This window comes from Sapajus apella, unplaced genomic scaffold, assembly GCF_009761245.1.
Source record: "Sapajus apella isolate SASKATOON/1434 unplaced genomic scaffold, GSC_monkey_1.0 scaffold62, whole genome shotgun sequence".
Classification (NCBI taxonomy): domain Eukaryota; kingdom Metazoa; phylum Chordata; class Mammalia; order Primates; family Cebidae; genus Sapajus; species Sapajus apella.
This window is the reverse complement of record NW_022437002.1, coordinates 19269039-19288165: the sequence shown is the minus strand read 5'-3', so window position 1 is coordinate 19288165 and position 19127 is coordinate 19269039. Positions and strand designations below refer to the sequence as shown.

At 45.4% G+C, this 19127-nt stretch overlaps 1 protein-coding gene and 1 pseudogene across 3 annotated transcripts in view; both read right to left on the bottom strand.

Annotated features, from left to right (window-relative positions):
* Nucleotides 1–5715, bottom strand: part of CMPK1 (cytidine/uridine monophosphate kinase 1) — a 40000-nt gene extending 34285 nt beyond the window's left edge. For both annotated transcript variants that reach the window (XM_032247513.1, XM_032247515.1), the window contains exon 1: nt 5394–5715. In XM_032247513.1, the coding sequence (XP_032103404.1) occupies nt 5394–5564 (171 nt within the window). In that variant the 5' untranslated portion in view covers nt 5565–5715. The remainder of the gene's footprint in view (nt 1–5393) is intronic.
* A 9603-nt stretch (nt 5716–15318) lies between these two features.
* LOC116529537 lies at nt 15319–16568 on the bottom strand (annotated as a pseudogene). The gene has a single exon (XR_004259532.1). The product of XR_004259532.1 is annotated as a glyceraldehyde-3-phosphate dehydrogenase pseudogene (transcript).
* Between the last annotated feature and the right edge of the window lie 2559 nt (nt 16569–19127).

The following is a 19127-nucleotide window of genomic DNA, read 5'->3' as shown; positions in this document are numbered from 1 at the left end:
AAAGAAAAGAAAAAAGAAAAGAAAAGAAAAGAAAGAAAGAAAGACAGACAGACAGACAGACAGACCTGATGAATCACCGTCTCTACTAAAAACAAAAAAAAATTGCCAGGCATGATAGCACACGCCTGTAATCCCATCTACTCAGGAGGCTGAGGCAGGAGAGAATCTCTTGAACCTGGAAGGCAGAGATTGCAGTGAGCCAAGATTGTGCCAATGCTCTCTAGCTTGGGTGACAGACTGAGTCTCCGTCTCAAAAAAACAACAACAAATGAATTAAATCTATAGGTAAACACCTGGAAGGATATTTCCATAATACAGTCAGCAAAAAATACAATAATCTCACTTGAAGGTAAAAAAATAAGTATTTGCATTTTGGTTCACAAGAACATTGAGAAAGAGATGGGGAAGCAGTTCATAACAAGCAGCTACTACTGGTGATCTCAGGACTAGAAAAGATTTGACTTTTCCCAGTGGGCATGTATTACTTTATAACTTAAAATGGAAAGGCAAAAAATGAAAATTTTCAAAATTAAGAGCAGTAAATCTGAAAATCTTCTCCCCTCCTCCAAGTTCTTAACATAAAAATCCCATGATACAAGCACCCTTAATGAAACGGTGGTACTTCAGAAGAGTCAAGTATCCTATGGACCACTTCTTCTACAGATAACGTAAACTTTCTTAAAAAAGAAATACAACTATTATTCTACCTATTCCACCAAAAGGAAAGAGGCCTATTATTTATTTATTTGTTTGTTTGTTTTTTAATTGATACAGAGTTTCGCTCTTGTTACACAGGATGGAGTGCAATGGCTCAATCCTGGCTCACCACAACCTCTGCCTCCAGGGTTCAAGCGATTCTCCTGCCTCAGCGGGCAGATGACCTGAGGTCAGGAGTTTGAGACCAGGCTGGCCATTATTGTGAAACCCAGTATCTACTAAAAATACAAAAATTAGCCGGGCATAGTGGCAGGTACCTGTAATTCAAGCTACTCAGGAGGCTGAGGCATGAGAAGTGCTTGAACCCAGGAGGCGGAGGTTGCAGTGAGCCAAGATTGCACCACTGCACTCCAGCCTGGGCAACAGAGTAATCCTCCACCCCCCCACCCCCCCCCCCCCAAAAAAAAAAAGCTAAGAAAGGAAAGGAAGAAAGAAAAAGAAATTCAAGGAAGACATTCAAACACTTCTGGTCCTGAAAATGGGTGAGCCAACTGCTACTGGAGCGCCCTCTGGGGACTGAATTTTAAAAAATTGTATATCTTCAAGACAAATAATACACTCTACATATGAATTCAACTTATTCAACTTATAATTCAATAAATAAGTGCTTACTAAGCTCTTACTATGTGCCAGGCACAATGTTCAACACTGGGGACATAAAGATAAATGAAATAAAATTTCTGATTTGTATATGCTTAAAGTCAATTATCATCCAAAACTTTTTCTAAGTGCAGTAAGTAGGATGACCAGTCAAAATATGAGTTATCCTCACAGGCCCTAGAGGAAGTTAACACAGACGATAAAATGCTTTCTGGGTGAGGCTGGGTGCAAGGGCTCATGCCTGTAATCTCAGCACTTTGGGAAGCTTAGGCAGGTGGATCACCTGAGGTTATAAGATCAAGACCAGGCTGGCCAACATGGTGAAACACCATCTCTACTAAAAATACAAAAATTAGCCAGGCGTGGTGGCAAGCATCTGGAGCCTGAGGCAGGAGAATCTCTGGACACCAGGAGGTAGATCAGGCCACCATACTACAGCCTGGGCAACAGAGCAAAACCCTCTCTCAAAAAAAAAAAAAAGTTTTCTGGATGTTATAGAAAGCAATTTGGTATGGTTATAAGCTTTTAGTTTGTTTATGTAAGCAAAGTGTTCACAATCTTTAAAAGAGAGGTTTAAATATTTATTCCAACTAACGCATGCAAAATTGTGGTTATTTTCAAATATAAATTTAGGTTACAATGCCATAATTTCATTTGGGCCAAAACAACAAATATAAATAAAGCTTCATTTTTAAAATTCAAAAATGACACAGTATTCTCATCATGATTTTTTAGAAATAAATTATTCCATACTAACTCCACTCTGGAAACTGGGTGTCACACAGATTTAGAAAATGGCTCATTTTCAGAAACAAATTCAGTAGCAGAGGACATAGATTCACAAACATTAAACTTGACTTGTAACTGGTTAAATGATAAAAAGAAAAAAATAGATTTACAAACAATTAGAAAATAAAACAAGTTCTCCTTCAAGTCTGGGTATTTCAAAGGAAGGAAGAAAAGAAGGGAGGGAGGGAGGGAAGAAAGGAAGGGGAGAGGGAGGGAAGGAGAGAGGGAGGGAAAGAAGGAAAGGAAAGAAGAAAAGAAAGAAACAAAGAAAAAGAAGGGAGGGAGGCCAGCCGGGTGCAGTGGCTCACACCTGTAATCCCAGCACTTTGGGAGGTCAAGGTGGGTGGATCATGAGGTCAAGAGTTTGAGACCAGCCTGGCCAATATGGTGAAACCTCGTCTCTACTAAAAACACAAAAATTAGTCAAGTATGATGGCATGTGCCTACAGTATTAGTTACTCAGGAGGCTGAGGAGGTGGAGGTTGCAGTGAGCTGAGATCTAACGACTGCACTCTAGCCTCAGTGACAGAGCTAGACTCCAACTCCAAAAAAAAATTATTTGCCATTACTGCACAGAATAAAGAATAATTGCAGAATGTGTAGATTATTTTTTACCCAGTGTAGTAGTATGGATGTTATTAATTTAGGTATAGACATTTTAAAAGCATATTGTGATTCAGAAACAGCATACTGTATTTAAATGCATTCAAATGTAACAGTCATAAAGTAATTTAAAAGAAAAATCTTACTTTGCAATAAAAATAACCAGACCAGGCATAGCTGCTCATGTCTATAAGGCCAACACTTTGAGAAGCCAAGGCAGTAGGATCCCTTGAGTCTAGGAGTTCAAGACTAGCCTGAACAATATAGTGAGACCTCATCTCTACAAAAACCTAAAAAAAAAAAGGTAGCACCTGTCATCCCAGCTACTCAGTAGACTGAGGTGGGAGAATGGCTTGATCCCAGAAGGCACAGGTTGGAGTGGGCTGAGTTGGCACCACTGTACTCCAGCCTGGGTGGCAGAGACAGACTTGGTCTCAAAACAAACAACGACAACAACAAAACCCAATAAAAATCAATAAAATAACAAATCAAAACCCAAAAATCAATAAAAATAACCAATATAATAAGATCAGAAAGTTTAAAGTGGAGAAAAAAATTATTTGCATCAGTCTCTGTGTGCCAGACATTTTACTTCATTTAATATTCACAAATACCATACAAGATAGGCATTTCTATTTTTTCCCTTTTCACAGAGGAACTCAAACTAAAAGTAACAACTTTTCTGGGCCTACAGAAACAGTAAATGGCAGAGTCAGGGTTTGAACCCATATCTCTTTGACTCTAAAGTCTTTGCTACTTCTCCTATCACGCTATTTAAACGTAAGAGAAATCTCATATATTAAACGAAAATTTGAAATCATTCCGACTTGTCACTTGTCTTTTATTTATTTATTTATTTATTTCCTGAGAAGGAATCTCGCTCTGTCACCCAGCCTGGAGTGCAATGGCCCAATCTCAGCTCACGGCAACCTCTGCCTCCCGGGTTCAAGCAATTCTCCTGCCTCAGCCTCCCGAGTAGCTGGGATTACAGGCACCCGTCACCAGGCCCGGCTGATTTTTTATATTTTTAGTAGAGACAGGGTTTCGCCATGTTGGCCAGGCTGGTCTGGAACTCTTGACGTCAGGTGATCCACCCACCTCAGCCTCCCAGGCATAAGCCACAACGCCCGGCTAATATTTGTATTCTGAATAGAGACAGGGTTTCTCCATGGTGGCCAGACTGGTCTCCAACTCCTGACCTCCCAAAGTGCTGGGTTTACAGGCATGAACCACCCCGCCCAGACTTGCCGCTTGTCTTTTAAAAAGTAAAGAGAAAGGAGGCTGAGCCAAGAGAGTCGCTTGAACCGGGGACTCAGAGGTTGCAGTGAGCCGAGATCCCGCGACTGCACTCCAGCCTGGCGATACAGCGAGATTCCATCTCAAAAAAAAGAAAGTAGAGAACCAACAAATCTTGAGGATGTAAATATTACTTTTTTTTTAGTTGGACTACTTCCACTTTGACACCTAAAAATGATCAATATTTATATATACATCTGTACAACACATAATGACTTGAACACATCTAACTTTCTCGGGATGCTATTTAGGGAATAAAATACAGGACAGGAGTTGATTACTCTGAACATATAAGGAGAGAAGCAAAAGCCCAAAGCTAATATAGGCCATATCCTGGAAGAGGAGGAAATTAGAAGTTCTAGGTCAAAAAAACTTTGGTTGGTTAAGGAGTTTCAGAGCGATTTCACTAGAGGCCACCAATGGTTGCCTCTTCTGTATCTAGATATCTTGTTTTCCTTCTTTCCCAAGCATTCCCCAGATTATCCATGAAGCCTTTTTCTTCAGTGTCAATGCAACTAAGCAACCATACACCTAGCCCAAAAATTGTTAAAAGAATTGAACTGGTAATCTAACACATCTTAAAGCAAAAGAAATAAAAGTAACGAGATTTTACAATTGGGAGGTGTTTTATATTCTGAGAAAATCTGGGTTCATTCAGAGACCCTTTTTACTGTATTAGAAGGAGCAACTGAGGCTGGGATAGAGGAAGTGACCGAGGGCCGAGCGTGAGTTGGCAGCAGGGCCAAAGGTTAAAAGCTTGATCTCAGAACACCGCTCCGGATTTTCCCCATCCCCGCCCCGGGCAGAGCCTCTGGGCGGACCCCGCCTTAAAGCTTTCGGGGACAGGACCCGAGAGCGCTAGCCGCAGCCCACAGCACACCTAAAATAACACCTGGCCCCAACGGGTGACAGTTCGGTGTTTAGAGAACCAGAGGGAAGGCGCGGAGAAGAAAAATACGTCTCCCCTTCAGGCAACTGCGGGCAAACACGGCCTCTCACCCAAATCCATGCCCCACTGCCCTCACCCACCACACGATCAGCGACACGCTGACCTTTGCGCGCTGGGGGACCCCCAAAGGTTGGGCCCTCCGGGACCCCTCTCCCAGCCCACTCTAGAGACGAATCCGTCCCCAAAATGTAGGAAAAGAAGGGGAGCGGGAACAAAGCGACCCCAAGCGGTGCCCCCCAAGGCGGGCGGGCGCGGACTACGAGTCCCGGCACGCCGCGCGCCAGCGGCACTCGGCCACTGCCACGCGAGCGGCGCGGTGGCCGCTGGGACTCGTAGTCTACGGCTCCGCGACTCCAGGAGGCGCGGACCGGGTGCGGCGGCACAGGCCAGCCCGCGTTCCGTCAAGCCCCCAGGAGCCCTTCGGTTGCCGGGGCCTCACCTCGACGATGCGGGCACACTGTGTCCCCTTGCCGGCGCCGGGGCCGCCAAGGACGAACACGACCAGCGGCTTCATGAGACGGGGAGGGCAGAGGAGAATCGGGTGGCGGTTCTGCAGCAAGAAGCTAAGGCCCAGGACGTGGAGCAGCCGGCTGCGGCAGCGGCTCAGCATACACCGCGCCTCGGCCGGACGCTGAGGGAGCTGACAGCGGCCGGCGCGGCGCGGGGCGGGGCAGGGAGGCGGCGGGAGAAAGGGGCGGGCTGAGCCAGCGCCTGCCGCGGCCCCGCCGCCGTGCCAGCCCAGGCGTCCGCGGCGCTGTCGGAAGGGGAGGAGCTTCCCGCGGCTCGCACCGGTGCTGCGCCTAGGCGACCTTCGTGCGGTCCGCGCCAGCTTTCCTCCACCCCTTGGGTTGTTCATTAGTACTTTCTGACCGCAGATACTTTATCCTGCGCCCACAGGTGTCGGGTGTTGAGCTAGAGGCCGAGACCTGATCCGCGGGAAAGGAAAACCCATTGTATCTGCTCGCAAGGAGTTTCCATTTAAGTGGGGAGGTAGCCAGTATGAATAAGTAAACACCAGTACATACAAATGGCGGTACAATTTTGAAGAAATAACAAGTAGCACATAAGATGGCCAGGGTGGCCAGAGAAGGCCTCAGAAGAGGTGACATTCAAGCCAAGACATAGGAAAGAGCGAAACCAGGCAAACACCTGGATAGAGTGCCTCACAGAGAAAAGCATATGCAAAAGATCTAAGATGGCTTGGCATGTTAGAGCAGCTGAAGGGAGACCTGGCTGGGAGCGGTGGTTCACGCCTGTAATTCCAGCACTTTGGGAGGCCGAAGCAGGAGGATCGCTTGAGCCTAGGAGTTCGAGACCAGCCTAGGCAACATGGCGAGACTCCTGTCTCGACCAAAAATTTAAAAGGCTGGGGCGGTGGCGCGTGCCTGTGATCCCAGCTACTGGTGAGGCCGAGACGGAGGTTCACTTGTGCCCAGGAGCCGTGATCACACCACTGCACTCCAGCCTGGGTGACAATGAAACTGCCTCAAAAAAAAAAAAAGGGAAGGCCAATGACAGTGAGACCAGGGCTGAGTTAAATGAGGGGAGAATGGAAAGTGAAAAGTGAGAAAGTGAAGTTGGTGGCAGATCAAGATTTTTGCTTATGGAGAGGAATCTGGGCTGTATTCTAACTGCAATGGGAAGCCTTTTAACTGTTCGCCTGACCCCTTTATTAAGGAAAAATCTTAAGGGAGAAGAAAAGGAGTTCAAGAACTGAGCCATGGTGTACATACAGGCCTTTAAAAGGCCTTCTGGCCAACGTTAAGAGCTCGTTTGATATTTGAGGTAATCGATTTAAAATAATTGAAGATGTCTGGCCGTTGAGGCGCAGGCAGAGAAGGCAGCTTGTTGCATTTATTGAGGGTTGGGGTTTTACCTGGCAAGTACAACAAAGAGAGAGGGGTCCAAGTGATGAGAGTGTTTACAAGAGAAGTTTATGATGATGTCTTTAGAATCAAAACCATACAGAAAAGCAAATAATGGTATGTGAAGCCTAGTAGTGAGGGGGTTGGAGGGTGGTGCGGAAAGGGACTAAGGTCTTAGAGCATTGACGCAACAAAGGTTTCAGTGGGGTATATGAGCAAGTGCGCTGGCAGTATAGATGCCAGTGGTCTGAGTGGGATATTTGGAATTGAAATGTCCGAGCTTGTGAGTTTCTGATGATGCCAACGTCCAGGGTGAGACCACGGGAATGGAAGGCTGAGGCAGAATGCATGCCCTGTTTTTAGAACTAAGAGTCCAAGGTATTAGCTTTGTCATACAGGTACAAGTTTAAGTCAGATAGTACTGGAGTGAAGAGAAACTATGGGAAAGGAACTAAGCTGTTCAGGGCAGAGTGATCAGGTTGGTAAATGCAAACAAACAGGAGAGGAAGATGGTGGGATAGCCCTCTGTCTGACCATCCCCATTCTCCTTTTTCTTTTAGTGCTCCTTTCTTCCCTCACTCAGCATTTTCTGGCTCTTCCCCATCTCCACTCTCTCTCCTTGCTTTCTTTTTGTTGTTGTTTTTACTTATTTCCATCCTTCCTGCCCTTCTTTTCCCATTTGTAAGCCCCTCCCTTCTCCCTGTCTCTTTTTCTGTCCTTTTCCTCACCTACTTGGCTTTGTTTGCCCTTCTTTTCTGTTCTCCCTTTAATTTCTGCCTCTTTCCTCTCCACAACTTCTACCTTTTCCTTCCCACCATAGAAAGGAGAATGGAATATCTCAGATTATCACAGCTGGAAAAAAAAATTTTTTTTTTTGAGACAGAGTGTCACTCTGTTGCCCAAGTTGGAGTGCAGTGGTGCAATCTTGGCTCACTGCAACCTCCTCCTCCTGAGTTCAAGCAATTCTCCTGCCTCAGCTTCCCAAGTAGCTGGGATTACAGGCACCTGCCACCATGCCTGGCTAATTTTTATATTTTTAGTAGAGATGGTGTTTCACCATGTTGGCCAGGCTGGTTTCAAACTCCTGACCTCAAGTGATGTGCCTGCCTCAGCCTCCCAAAGTGCTGGGATTATAGGTGTCAGCCACCACGCCTGGCTGGAAAAATCTTATTAATTAATAACTTATTTATACATTTATGTCTGGTATTCCATTATTGGAACACTAAGCTTGTGGGAGTAATTTATATCCCACTGCTCAAGGTCATCTCCGAGGTCTGATTTTTCACACACAAAAAATTGCAACCTCTGGCATAAATGGATTAATATTCCTTCAATATATTCCAGCTTTTTATTTATTGTTTAGTAGCCCTATCAAAGCTACTATCTCATTAACTTAGTGGCATTGATGACATTGTTACATAAACTGGTTTTGCAGATGAAACCTGAAGCCAAAAGTTGTCCAAATTCATACAACCTCTGAACTGGAATTCAGAGCCTCTGGGTCTGTGTCTCATGATGTTGTTGCTACTCCTATTGCTATGGAGCTAAGTTCCATCTTGTTTAAAAAGCAGAGCACATTAGGCCAGGCATGGTGGCTCACACCTGTAATCCCAGCACTTTGGGAGGCTGAGGTGGGTGGATCACCTGAGGTCAGGAGTTCAAGACCAGCCTGGCCAACACGGTGAAACTCTGTCTCTGAAAAATACAAAAATTATCTGGGCATGGTGGCAGGTACTTGTAATCCCAGCTACGCAGGAGCCTGAGCCACAAGAATTGCTTGAACCTGGGAAGTGGCGGTTGCAGTGATCTGAGATCGCACCACTGCACTATAACCTGGGCAACAAGAGCAAAACTCCATCTCAAAAAAAAAAAAAAAAAAGAAAAGAAAAGCAGAGCACATCATTAGAGTTGCAAGGGACTGAAGAGTTCTTAGTCCAAACTCTACATGTTACCAGTAGAGAAACAGGGATGCAGAAAAAAATCAGTACCTTACACAAGATACAGCCCCACTTTAGTACAGATATTAGGACTCAGAGGGGATCTGACCAAATAAGGAAATCTATGTTTAAGTCTCTGTGCTACCAATAAGTCACTCTGACCTTAGGAAACTCCTGTGAATCTCTGAACTTCAGTTTTTTTCGACTTTAAACTAGAAAATGAGAAGGTTAAAATGAAAGCCTGGGTTTAGATGACATCTAAGGGGCCTACCATGTTTATGTTTTTAAAGGAAGAGTTCCAGCCAGGCACGGTGGCTCACACCTGTAATCGCAGCACTTTGGGAGGCCAAGACAGGCAGATGACGAGGTCAGGAGTTCAACACCAGCCTAGCCAATATGGTGAAACCCTATCTCTACTAAAAAATACAAAAAATTAGCCAGGTGTGATAGTGCGCTCCTGTAGTCCTAGCTACTCAGGAAACTGAGGCAGAAGGCTCACTTGAACCTGGGAGGTGGAGGTTGCAGTGAGCCAAAATCATGCCACTGCCCTCCAGCCTGGGTGACACAGTGAGACTTCATCTCAAAAAAAAAAAAGAAGAGTTCAGCCAGGCATGGTGTCTCGTGCCTATAATTACAGTATTTTGGGAGGCTGAGGTGGGAGGATCACTTGAGACCAAGAGTTTAAGACCAGCCTGGGCAACAGAGTGAGACCCCATCTCTACAGAAAATTTAAAAATTATCTGGACATGGTCACATAGGCCTGTAGTCCTAGCTACTCAGGAGGTTGAGGTGGGAAGATCGCTTAAGTTGATTGTGCCACTGCATTCTAGCCATGGTGACAGAGCAAGACCCTATCGCTAAAAAAAGAAGAGACAATTATCCAGTTGCCACTATGGAACCTCTTGAGGACATGTCTCTGGTGCCTTGCCTAGGGATTTGCCAACTTTTTCTGTAAAGAGAACTATAATACATGTTTTAGGTTTGGAGGTTCATACCACCTCTGTGGCAACTATTCAAGTTTGCCATTTTGGGGCAAAGGTAGCCTCAGACAATTCAAAAATAAGCATAGTTATGTTCTAATCAAACTTTTTTGGGCAGGTGCGGTGGCTCATGCCTATAATCCCAACACTTCAGGAGATGAAGGCAAGTGGATCACTTGAGCTCAGGAGTTTGAGACCAGCCTGGGCAAAATGGTGAAACCCTATCTCTACAAAAAATACAAAATTATCTAGGCGTAGTGGTGTGTGCCTGTAATCCCAGCTGCTCAGAAGGCTGAGATGGGAGGTTGAGGTGAGAGGATTCCTTTAGCCCAGGAGGTGGAGGCCGGGGTGGGAGGATCCCTTGAGCCCAGGAGGTGCAAAATCTAGTGAGCCAAGACTATGCTACTGCACTCTAGCCTGGGCAACAGAGTGAGACCCTGTCTCAAAACAAAAATAAAAAACATTTTTCTATGAATACTGAAATTTGAATTTGTGTAATTTGCATGTGTCCTAAAATCTTATTTCTTTTATTTTTAAAACACATTTTAAAATGTGAAAATTATTTTTAGCTTGAAGGCTATTCAAAAACAGGGACCCACATTTAGATATGTGAATTTTCACATAAAAAAATATGGCTCACATCTATAATCCCAGCATTTTGGGAGGCCAAGGTGGATCACCTGAGGTCGGGGGTTTGAGACCAGCCTGGCCAGCATAGTGAAACCTTGTCTCTACTAAAAATACAAAATTACCTGGGCGTGGTGGTATGCACCTATAATCCCAGCTACTCGGGAGGCTGAGGCAGAAGAATCGCTTGAACCCAGGAGGTGGCAGTTGCAGTGAGCCAAGATCATGCCATTGCACTCCAGCCTGGGCAACAGAGTGAGACTCTGTCTCAAAACACAAAACACAAGCACTCACTGGCTACAGATTGCTGACTACCCCTGACATAGCAGAATACCTGGTTTTAAAGTTCAGTCCAAGCTCAAAAGAAAGCTCCAGGCCAGGCGCAGTGGCTCACACTTGTAATCCCAGCACTTTGGGAGGTCGAGGTGGGCGGCTCAAGAGGTCAAGAGATTGAGACCATCCTGGCCAACATGGTGAAACCCTGTCTCTACTAAAAATACAAAAATTAGCTGGGCATGGTGGTGTGCACCTGTAATCCCAGCTACTTGGGAGGCTGAAGCAGGAGAATTGCTTGAATCTGGAGGCAGAGGCTGCAGAGAGCCGAGATCACGCCACTGCACTGCAGCCTGGTGACAAACTCCATCTCAGAAAAAAAAGAAGAGAAAAGAAGGCTCCAAACCCTCCAGCTTCTGGGGAGGAGGAACTAGGACATAGGCAGCCAAGAACAAGGACAATGGGTAGCAGGAGTATAAAAAAGGTCATATGAAAGCAACTGTGCCTTCTTTTCCTTTGTTCAAACAATTAGAATTAAAAGATCTTGAGGATATGGTGTCTGTGAGGAAAAAGCCTAGAAAGCTATTGGCATGCTTTTAGTGAAGGTCTTGAGCCAGAGACAAAAAGACAGTCTTTGTTGCTTCCATGACAGAACACCAGAACTAAGGATTCCACACAGGGGTTTGGGACTGAAACTTCCTTGTATACCTACTTACAGCAATATGTGGCGATTTTTTTCACAGAGAAAAAAAATCTTTCTGGATAATTATGACCACAGTTGGTTGAGTACTTAATGTCCTGTTCCTTGCCCATCTCCTTCTACCAGTTACGCTAGGCAACTAAGGAAAATATTAGTGTGGAAAGATTTCTAAAAACTGAAACCCAGACACCCATCTTTGCCAAGGGTTTTTCAGGGAGTCATTACCAGGAATGACAAGATGAGACAAAAAAACACTTTATGACTAATTGGCCCTTTGAGTCTGTTCCAGTTATCTGTTGATACAAAACAGCCACTCCCAAAACAATGACTTAAAACAAGAAACACTTTTTTTGGGGGGAGGACAAAATCTTGCTCTGTTGCCCAGGTTGGAGGGCAGAGGCATGATCTCAGCTCACTTGCTCCGCTTCCCAGGCTCAAGCAATTCTGCCTCAGCCTCCTGAGTAATTGGGATTACAGGTGCACACCACCATGCCCAGCTAATTTTTTTTTTTTTTTTTTTTTGAGACACAGTGTCGCTTTGTCACCCAGGCTGAAGTGCAGCGGTGCAATTTTGGCTCACTGCAATCTCTGCCTCCCAGGTTCAAGCGATTCTTCTGCCTCAGCCTCCGGAGTAGCTGAGATTGCAGGCACCTGCCACCACGCCCGGCTAATTTTTGTATTTTTAGTAGAGATGGGTTTCACCATGTTGGCCAGGCTGGTCTTGAACTCCTAACCTCAAGTGATATGGTCTCCTTGGCCTCCCAAAGTGCTGTGATTACAGACATGAGCCACCTCACCCTGCCAAAACAAGAAACATTTATTTTGCTTATGATCTAAAATTGGGCTGGGCTCGGTAGGGACAGCTCATCTTATTCCACATGGCATCAGCTGCAACAGCTCAACTGAGGGCTGGAGATTCCATATCCAACAAGGCTCATTCACATGGCTGACAGAGGATCATTTTCTTCCTCGTACGAGTGTCAGTACTTAATTTTAGTATGGAGATGGGAAGCTGGAAAATACACTGTATTTAAATTTTTCTTGGCTTCCCCTAACATTGTGGAAATCCTCTTTTCCTAAAAACCATGGGGTTTACCATGAGTTGCTTAGGTTTCTTCTTACAGCATGATGGTTGAATATTACTCTCCAAGAGTAAACATTCCAGGAAATAGGAAGTAGAAACTGCGCTTTTTTTGGGTTTTGTTTTTTTTTTTTTTTTTTTTTTGAGACTGAGGTTTCGCTCTTTTACCCAGGCTGGAGTGCAATGGTGCGATCTTGGCTCACAGCAACCGCTGTCTTCCGGTTTCAGGTGATTCTCCTGCGTCAGTCTCCCAAGTAGCTGGGATTACAGGCACTCACCAGCCAGCATGCCCAGCTGATTTTTGTATTTTTGGTAGAGATGGGGTTTCACCATGTTGGCTAGGCTAGTCTCACCACTGCATTCTGGCCTTGGCAGCAGAGTGAGACTCCGTCTCAAAAAAAAAAAAAAAGAATAAGTGGATGTCACCCAGTAGAGGGGCATTTCCTAAATATATCCATAGATTGAATCTATAGGCTAAATAAATTTGATTAATATCTATTAAATATCTACTATGGGACAGGCACGGTGACTCACGCCCATAATCCCAGCACTTTGGGAGGCCAAGGTGGGTGGATCACCTGAACCCAGGAGTTTGAGACCAGCCTGGCCAACTTGATGAAACCCCATATCTAATTAGCCAGGCGTGGTGTCGAGTGCCTGTAATCCTAGCTTCTCAGGGAGCTGTGGCAGAAGAATCGCTTGAACCCGAGAGACAGAGGTTGTAGTGAGCCAAGATCGCACCACTGCACCACTCCAGCCTGGGCGACAGAGCAAGCAAGATTCCTTCTCAAAAAAAAAAAAAAAAAAAAAAAGTCTACAATGTGCCAGGCACTTATATTACTCATTTTTTGGATAATATTCCAACTTTTAAAATATGAAGTCAATCAGAATACCTGTAAAGATTTCTGGGTCAGGTGTGGTGGCTCACGCCTGTAATCCCAGCATTTTGGGAGGCCGAGGCAGGTGGATCATGAGGTCAGGATATCAAGACCATCCTGGCTAAAATGGTGAAACCCCGTCTCTATTAAAAATACAAAAAATAATCCGAGCATGGTGGCACACACCTGTAGTCCCAGTTACTTGGGAGGCTGAGGCAGGAGAATTGCTTGAAACTTGGAGGCAGAGGTTACAGTGAGCAAAAAAAAAAAAAAAAGAAAAAAAAGAAAAGATTTTCTGTGCCATCTTTTTTTTTTTTTTTTTTTTTTTTTTTTTTTTTGAGACATAGTTTCACTCTTGTTGCCCAGGCTAGAGTGCAGTGGCGCCATCTGGCTCACTGCAACCTCTGCCTTCTGAGTTCAAGTGATTCTCCTGCCTCAGCCTCCCAAGTAGCTGAGATCACAGGCATGTGCCACCATGCCCAGCTAAGTTTGTACTTTTAGTAGAGACAAGGTTTTGCCATGTTGGTCAGGCTAGTCTTGAACTCCTGACCTCAGGTGATCTACCCACCTTGGCGTCCCAAAGTGCTGGGATTACAGGCATGAGCCTTGCTAGATTGTGGGGAGGTCCAGTGTGTCCCAGGAGAGAGTTGGTGAACACTGGAAGTACTTAGGGAAGTACCTATATGCCAACTCACATGCAAATGTTTTAATTTCTTTTTTATTTATTTCTAAGACAGAGTCTCACTCTGTTGCCCAGGCTAGAGTGTAGTGGTGCATCACAGCTCACTGTAGCCTTGACCTCCTGAGTAGCTGGGACTACAGGTATGCACCACCATGCCTGGGTAACTTTTGTATTCTTTGTAGGGACAGAGTTTTGCCATGTTGTCCAGGCTGGTCTCAAAGTCCTGGGCTCAAGTGATCCACTCAGCTCAGCCGGCAAAGTGCTGGGATTACAGGCATGAGCCACCATGCCCACCCTGTTTTAATATTTTAATCACCAGCTTTTCAATATGTTAATCAGTACAGCCTTTCCAGTTAGGTATTAGCTAAATATCAGCCTTGCCTTGCCTTGCCTATGAAATTCTCAAAATGCTGTGAAGTTAGTACTATCATTTTACAGATGGAGAAATAGAGCCAGAAAGAAGAAGTACTTTGCTCAAGACCACAAGGCATTAGATGGCAAAGTCAAATTCAAATTCAGCATGTATGACTTTAAAATGTGCATTTCTATACAATATTGACTCCATGAAAAGTTCCATACTCATAAAATCCCTTCAAAGTATATTGTATTATAGACCAGAGGACTGATCTCAGAAAGATGCATAGCAAAAGCTATCCTTAAAACCCACCCTTACCCCTAGGTGTTTATTTATCATCGAGTACATTAGGATATATCAAGTACATCGGGAGGCCGAGGTGGGCAGATCACCTGAGGTCAGGAAGTTGAGACTAACCAACATGGAAAAACACCCGTCTCTACTAAAAACACAAATTAGCCAGGCGTGGTGGCGCATGCCTGTAATCCTAGCTACTCGAGGGGCTGAGGCAGGAGAATTGCTTGAACCTGGGAGGTGGAGCTTTCAGTGAGCTAAGAAGGTGCCACTGCCCTCCAGACGTGGCAACAGAGACTCCATCTCAAAAAAAAAAAACAAACATCCCAAGACTGGGAAGACTGGGTTAGGTACACCTTTTTTGTGCTTCTACCCTCCCTGTCCCTTGTTATTTCCGTTGTAGGTAGGCCTATGTTGTTTTGGGTATCCTTACACAGATTTAGAGCTCCTTAAAGGATGGGACTCTGTCCAATTGTTTTTTGTACAGCATTAACTAAGAGCATGACCACGGTTATTGTTACATGATTTGCTCTCTTAAGCAAGCAGGTGCATTCTTTGTATTCAGGCCTTCATAGCCTTCTATTATATTGTAATCTATTTCCTGGAGTGTTGCTTAGTACATTGCATAACCTGATACTTAATGGAGTTTCTTTCTTTTTTTTTTTTTTTTGGCTGAGCACAGAGGACTTTATTGATGGTACACGACAAGGTGGGGCTCCCTAGGCCCCTCCCTCTTCAAGGAGTCTGCATGGAAACTGTGAGAAGGGGCAATTCAGTGTGGTGGGGGACTCTGTGGCAGGGACTCCCCAGCAGTGAGGGCCTCTCTTCCTCTCGTGCTCTCACTGGGGCTGGTGGTCCAGGGGTCTTACTCCTTGGAGGCCATGTGGGACAAGAGGTCCACCACCCTGTTGCTGTAGCCAAATTCATTGTCATACCAGGAAATGAGCTTGACAAAGTGGTCATTGAGGGCAATGCCAGCCCCAGCATCAAAGGTGGAAGAATGGGTGTTGCTGTTGAAGTCAGAGGACACCACCTGGTGCTCAGTGTATCCCAGGATGCCCTTGAGGGGGCCCTCCAACGCCTGCTTCACCACCTTCTTGATGTCATCATATTTGGCAGGTTTTTCCAGACGGCAGGTCAGGTCCACCACTGACACGTTGGCAGTGGGGACACGGAAGGCCATGCCAGTGAGCTTCCCGTTCAGCTCAGGGATGACCTTGCCCACGGCCTTGGCAGCTCCAGTAGAGGCAGGGATGATGTTCTGGAGAGCCCCACGGCCATCACGCCACAGTTTCCCGGAGGGTCCATCCACGGTCTTCTGGGTGGCAGTGATGGCGTGGACAGTGGTCATGAGTCCTTCCACGATACCAGAGTTGTCATGGATGACCTTGGCCAGGGGCGCTAAGCAGTTGGTGGTGCAGGAGGCATTGCTGACGATCTTGAGGCTGTTGTCATACTTCTCATGGTTCACGCCCATTACGAACATGGGGGCATCAGCAGAAGGGGCAGATATGATGACCCTTTTGGCTCCCCCCTGCAAGTGAGCCCCAGCCTTCTCCATGGTGGTGAAGACGCCAGGGGACTCCACCACGTACTCAGCGCCAGCATCGCCCCACTTGATTTTGGAGGGATCTCGCTCCTGGAAGATGGTGATGGGATTTCCATTGATAACAAGCTTCCCATTCTCGGCCTTGACAGTGCCATGGAATTTGCCATGGGTGGAATCATACTGGAACATGTAGACCATGTAGTTGAGGTCGATGAAGGGATCATTGATGGCGACAATATCCACTTTACCAGAGTTAAAAGCAGCCCTGGTGACCAGGCGCCCAATACGACCAAATCCGTTAACTCCGACCTTCACCTTCCCCATGGTGTCTCAGGGATGTGGCTGGCGATGGGAGACTAGATGTGGCTGTCTGGCAAACAGGAGGAGCAGAGAGCCCTTAATGGAGTTTCTAAAATGAAGGTCCCTGCTACTCAGATTTGCTTGGTTATTGTGAGGCTTTATCGAAGGATTTTTCTTAAAGATTCTGAATATTAATTAAAGGAAACATAGTCATTTTTTTCTTTCTTTTTTTTTTTGGAGACAGTCTCTCTCTGTTGCCCAGGCTGGAGTGCAGTGGCGCCATCTCAACTCACTGCTACCTCTGCCTCCTGGGTTCAAGCAATTCTCCTGTCTCAGCCTTCTGAGTAGCTGGCTCTAGAGGTGCGAGTTGCCACACCTGGCTAATTTTTTTGTGTTTTAGTAGAGACAGGGTTTCATCATGTTGTCCAGGCTGGTCTCAAACTCCTGAGCTCAAGCAATCTGCCCACTTCAGCCTCCTAAAGTGCTAGGATTACAAGCATGGGCCACCGCGCCCAGCCCATAGTCTTTAAAAATGTGACGTGGGGGATGGGCATGGAGGCTCATGACTTTGGGAGGCCAAGGTGGGCGGATCACCTGAGGTCAGGAGTTTGAGACCAGCCCAGACAACATGGTGAAACCCTGTCTCTACTAAAAATACAAAAATTTGCTGGGTGTGGTGGCGAGTACTGTAACCCCAGCTACTGAGGGAGCTGAGAAAGGAGAATCACTTAAACCCAGAAGACAAGATGGCACCACTGCACTCCAGCCTGGGCGACATAGTGAGACTCTCTCTCTCAAAAAAAAAAAAAAAAAAAAAAATGTGATGTGACAAATCTGGCAGGAAACAATATGACTACTCTCCTGGGAGTGACTTTGTCAGCTGAGCTTAGCTTCAGACTGTGGAACTGCAGGCAGACCAGTGAAGGGAGACTGAGGCCCTTTAGCTGAATTTACAGTATCTTTGCTGACTTTGCAAGTTTAGTCAAGTTGGTTATACCTGCAATTTCTTTGTCTGTAAAATCAGGATGATGGCACATTAACTCAGTTTAGTAAATACTTTTAAAGAATTCACCAGTATGTGATATTTGATCATTCCAGTATTCATTCCAAATAATCCAAGCTTTTAAAAATAACTAAAGTCAACATGACTTGAGACAAAAATTATTGTTGCCTCCCCTAATAGTTTTAAGTGTCTAAGAGGAATTTTGCGTAAGTTGACAGATTAGCAATCTTCTTTAAAAATATGTTTTTTGGCTGGGTGCGGTGGCTCATTCCTGTAGTCCCAGCACTTTGGGAGCCCCAGGCAGGTAGATCGCAAGGTCAGGAGATCGAGACCATCCTGGCCAATAGGGGGAAACCTTGTCTCTACTAAAAATACAGAAATTAGCTGGGTATGGTGGCTCACACCTGTAGTCCCAGATACTTGGGAGGCTGAGGCAGGAGAATCACTTTAACCTGGTAGGTGGAGGTTGCAGTGAGCCGAGATGTGTGAGCCACTGCACTCCAGCCTGGTGACAGAGCAAGGCTCTGCCTGAAAAAAAAAATGTTTAAGGCCAGGTGTGGCAGCTCACGCCTATAATCCCAGCACTTTGGGAGGCCAAGGCAGGAAGATCTCCTGAGCTCAGGAGTTTGAGACCAGCTTGGGCAACATGGAGAAACACTGTCTCTACAAAATATGTAAAAATTAGCCTAGTGTGGTGGTGCACACCTGTAGTCCCAGCTATTCGGTGCAGGGAGGGGGCCAAGGCAGGAGTACCACTTGAGCACATGAGGTTGAAGCTGCAGTGACCTGAGATCTTGCCACTGCCCTCCAGCCTGGGTGACAGAGAGAGATCCTGTCTTTTTTTTTTTTTTTTTGAGATGGAGTTTCACTCTTGTTGCCCAGGCTGGAGTGCAATAGCACAATCTTGGCTCACTGCAACCTCCACCTCCTGGTTTCAGGTGATTCTCCTGCCTCAGCCTCCTGAGTAGCAGGCAGGAATTACGGGCATGCGGCACCACGCCCGGCTAATTTTGTATTTTTTAGTAGAGACGGGGTTTCTCCACATTAGTCAGGCTGGTCTCGAACTCCTGACGTCAGATGATCTGCCCACCTTGGCCTCCCAAAGTAGACTCTGTCTCTTAAAAAAATAGACATAAATAAAATAATGTTTCTTAAAAGCAAAGCTGTAGTTGTTTTTAAAAATCAATAGTACAAAAAGAATCAGTAGTACAATTTAGTTTAGAAGTATAAACTGAGAAAGGGAAAGTTGGGTGTTTGGAGAAACTTAGTACAATAATAAATAAAAGAAGCAGGAAGAGGAGAAATAACTGATTCCAACTTCCCTGTTCCTGGTGATAACAATAGCTCTTTAATCCCCACAGCCAGTCTGTTAACACGCACCATCAGGGTTTATAACACTGAATATTTACTTGGTTTAATCATAAAGACCATGTCATGTGGACAGGGACTGAAAAGGAATAAGGAAAAGCAATTGATGTCTTTGGGCTGCTATAACAGAATACCATAAACAGGTAGCTTATAAACAACTGAAATTAATTTTTCTCAGCTCTCGAAGCTAGGAAATTAGAGATCAAGGAGCTGGCAGATTTGGTATCTGGTGAGGGCCTGCTGTCTTGGTTCATAGATAGCCATCTTTTCCATGTGACTTC